The sequence below is a fragment of the Malurus melanocephalus genome, unplaced genomic scaffold (genome assembly GCF_030028575.1).
Source record: "Malurus melanocephalus ecotype Western Australia unplaced genomic scaffold, MMel_1.1 scaffold_2018, whole genome shotgun sequence".
NCBI lineage: Eukaryota > Metazoa > Chordata > Aves > Passeriformes > Maluridae > Malurus > Malurus melanocephalus.
In genome coordinates this window covers 10,073-12,063 of record NW_026625250.1, presented here as the reverse complement: position 1 = coordinate 12,063, position 1,991 = coordinate 10,073, and the positions used below count along the sequence as shown (strand labels likewise).

The window sequence follows — 1,991 nt, the reverse complement described above, 5'->3', positions numbered from 1 at the left end:
CCCCGCCCACCGAAGCGGTGGCAAGCCCCGCCCCCCGGGGGCTCCAGCTGACGTCACGGACGCAGGCGCTGTGATTGGTCAAACGCCGCAGGGGCCGCCCCGTCATGACGTCATAGACTGCGGGGAAAAAGGGGGCGGGGCCGGCGGGGGCCACGCCCACCGGGGGGATGGGAGAAAAGCCGGTTAAAAACGGTTCCATTTTTACCCAAAATTTCCATTTTTTACCTCAAAATTCCCATTTTTCACCCAAAAATTTCCCATTTTTTACCCCCAAAATTCCCATTTTTTTACCTCAAAATCCCCACTTTTACCCAAAATTTCCCATTTTTAACACAAAATTTCCCATTTTTTACCCAAAATTCCCAATTTTTACCCAAAATTTCCTTTTTAGCCCGAAATTTGCACTTTTTGAACCCAAAAATTTCCATTTTTTTTCAAAAATTCCAATTTTTTACTCCCAAATCCCCAATTTTAGCCCAAAATTCCCATTATTTACCCAAAATTCCCAATTTTTACCCCAAAATTCCAGGTTTTCAACCCCAAAATTGGATTTTTTACCCCAAAATCCCCAATTTTTTTTTAAATTTCCCATTTTTATCCCAAAATTTCTCATTTTTTACCCAAAATTCCCTTTTTACCCCCAAATTCCCATTTTTTTAAAAAAAAATCCCATTTTTACCCCAAAATTTCCAATTTTTTCCCAAAATTCTCCATTTTAACCCCAAAATTCCCATTTTTTACCCAAAATTTCAAATTTTTCACCTTAAAATTCCCTTTTTTACCCCAAATTTCCCCATTTTTACCCCAAAATCTGAAATTCCCAAAATTTTCCCAAATTCCCCAAATTTCTCCCAAAATCCCACCCGGAAGTGAAGCCCCGCCCCTTCCGGTTCGGCCGCCATTTTGTTTCCTCACTTCCCGTTTCCCATTCCCCCCCAAATTCCAAAAAAACCCAAAAATTTCCCAAAATTTTCCCAAATTTTGCCAAAATTCCCCCAAAATCCCACCCGGAAGTGAAGCCACGCCCCTTCCGGCTCGGCCGCCATTTTGTTTCGCCACTTCCTGTTTCCCAAACCCCCCAAGATTCCTAAAAACCCCAAAAATCCCAAAATTTTCCCAAAATTCCACCCGGAAGTGCCTTCCATGTTAAGCCACGCCCCTTCCGGTTCGGCCGCCATTTTGTTTTCCCACTTCCTGTTTCCCAATCCCCCCAAAATTCCCCAAAAAACCAAAAAAATCCCCAAAATTTTCCCAAATGCCCCCAAAATCCCACCCGGAAGTGAAGCCCCGCCCCTTCCTGTTTACCAAGCACCGCCCCCTCGGCACTTCCGGCCGCCAGGGCGGGGGCGTGGCCGGGCGGGGCCAATCGGCAGCGGAGCAGCGTGTGCAGGACCACGTGACCCCGGAAAGTGACCAATGAGGCGTCGCCCGGAAGGGGCGTGGCCCGGCGGGCTGGAAAACAAAAGGGGGAGGGGTCAGAGGAGGTGAGGATACGCCCACTTCCGGTTGGGACACGCCCACTTCCGGTGGGGAAAATGGTGAAAAAATGGCGGAAATTGACCCAAAATTTATGGAAATTGACCCAAAACCCCGCCCACAATTTTCTAGGACACGCCCGCTTTAGGACACGCCCACTTCCGGTTGGGACACGCCCACTTCCGTTGGGACACGCCCACCTTTTTTTGGGGTGAAAACTGGTGAAAAAATGGCGGAAATTGGGTAAAAATGGCACGAAATTGACCCAAATTTTGACTGGAAGTTATTCTGGACACGCCCACTTTGGGACCACGCCCACTTCCGGTTGGGCCACGCCCACTTCCGGTGGGGAAAATGGTGGAAAAAATGGTGGAAATGGACCGAAAATTTATGGAAATTGACCCAAAACCCCGCCCATATTTCCCCAGGACACGCCCACTTTAGGCCACGCCCACTTCCGGTGGACACGCCCCTTTTGCCTCAATTTCCCCATTTTTTTCCCCATTTTTTGTCAC

The 1,991-nt window shown here is 48.1% G+C and overlaps 1 protein-coding gene across 1 annotated transcript in view; it reads right to left on the bottom strand.

The window, feature by feature from the left end:
• Positions 1-1,991, bottom strand: part of DCAF11 (DDB1 and CUL4 associated factor 11) — a gene marked incomplete at its 5' end in the record, with an annotated part of 13,763 nt that overhangs the window by 1,707 nt on the left and 10,065 nt on the right. The window contains 3 exons of the mRNA XM_057388494.1: positions 11-117; positions 1,306-1,452; positions 1,677-1,691. Of these exons, the coding sequence (XP_057244477.1) occupies positions 11-117; positions 1,306-1,452; positions 1,677-1,691 (269 nt within the window). The remainder of the gene's footprint in view (positions 1-10; positions 118-1,305; positions 1,453-1,676; positions 1,692-1,991) is intronic.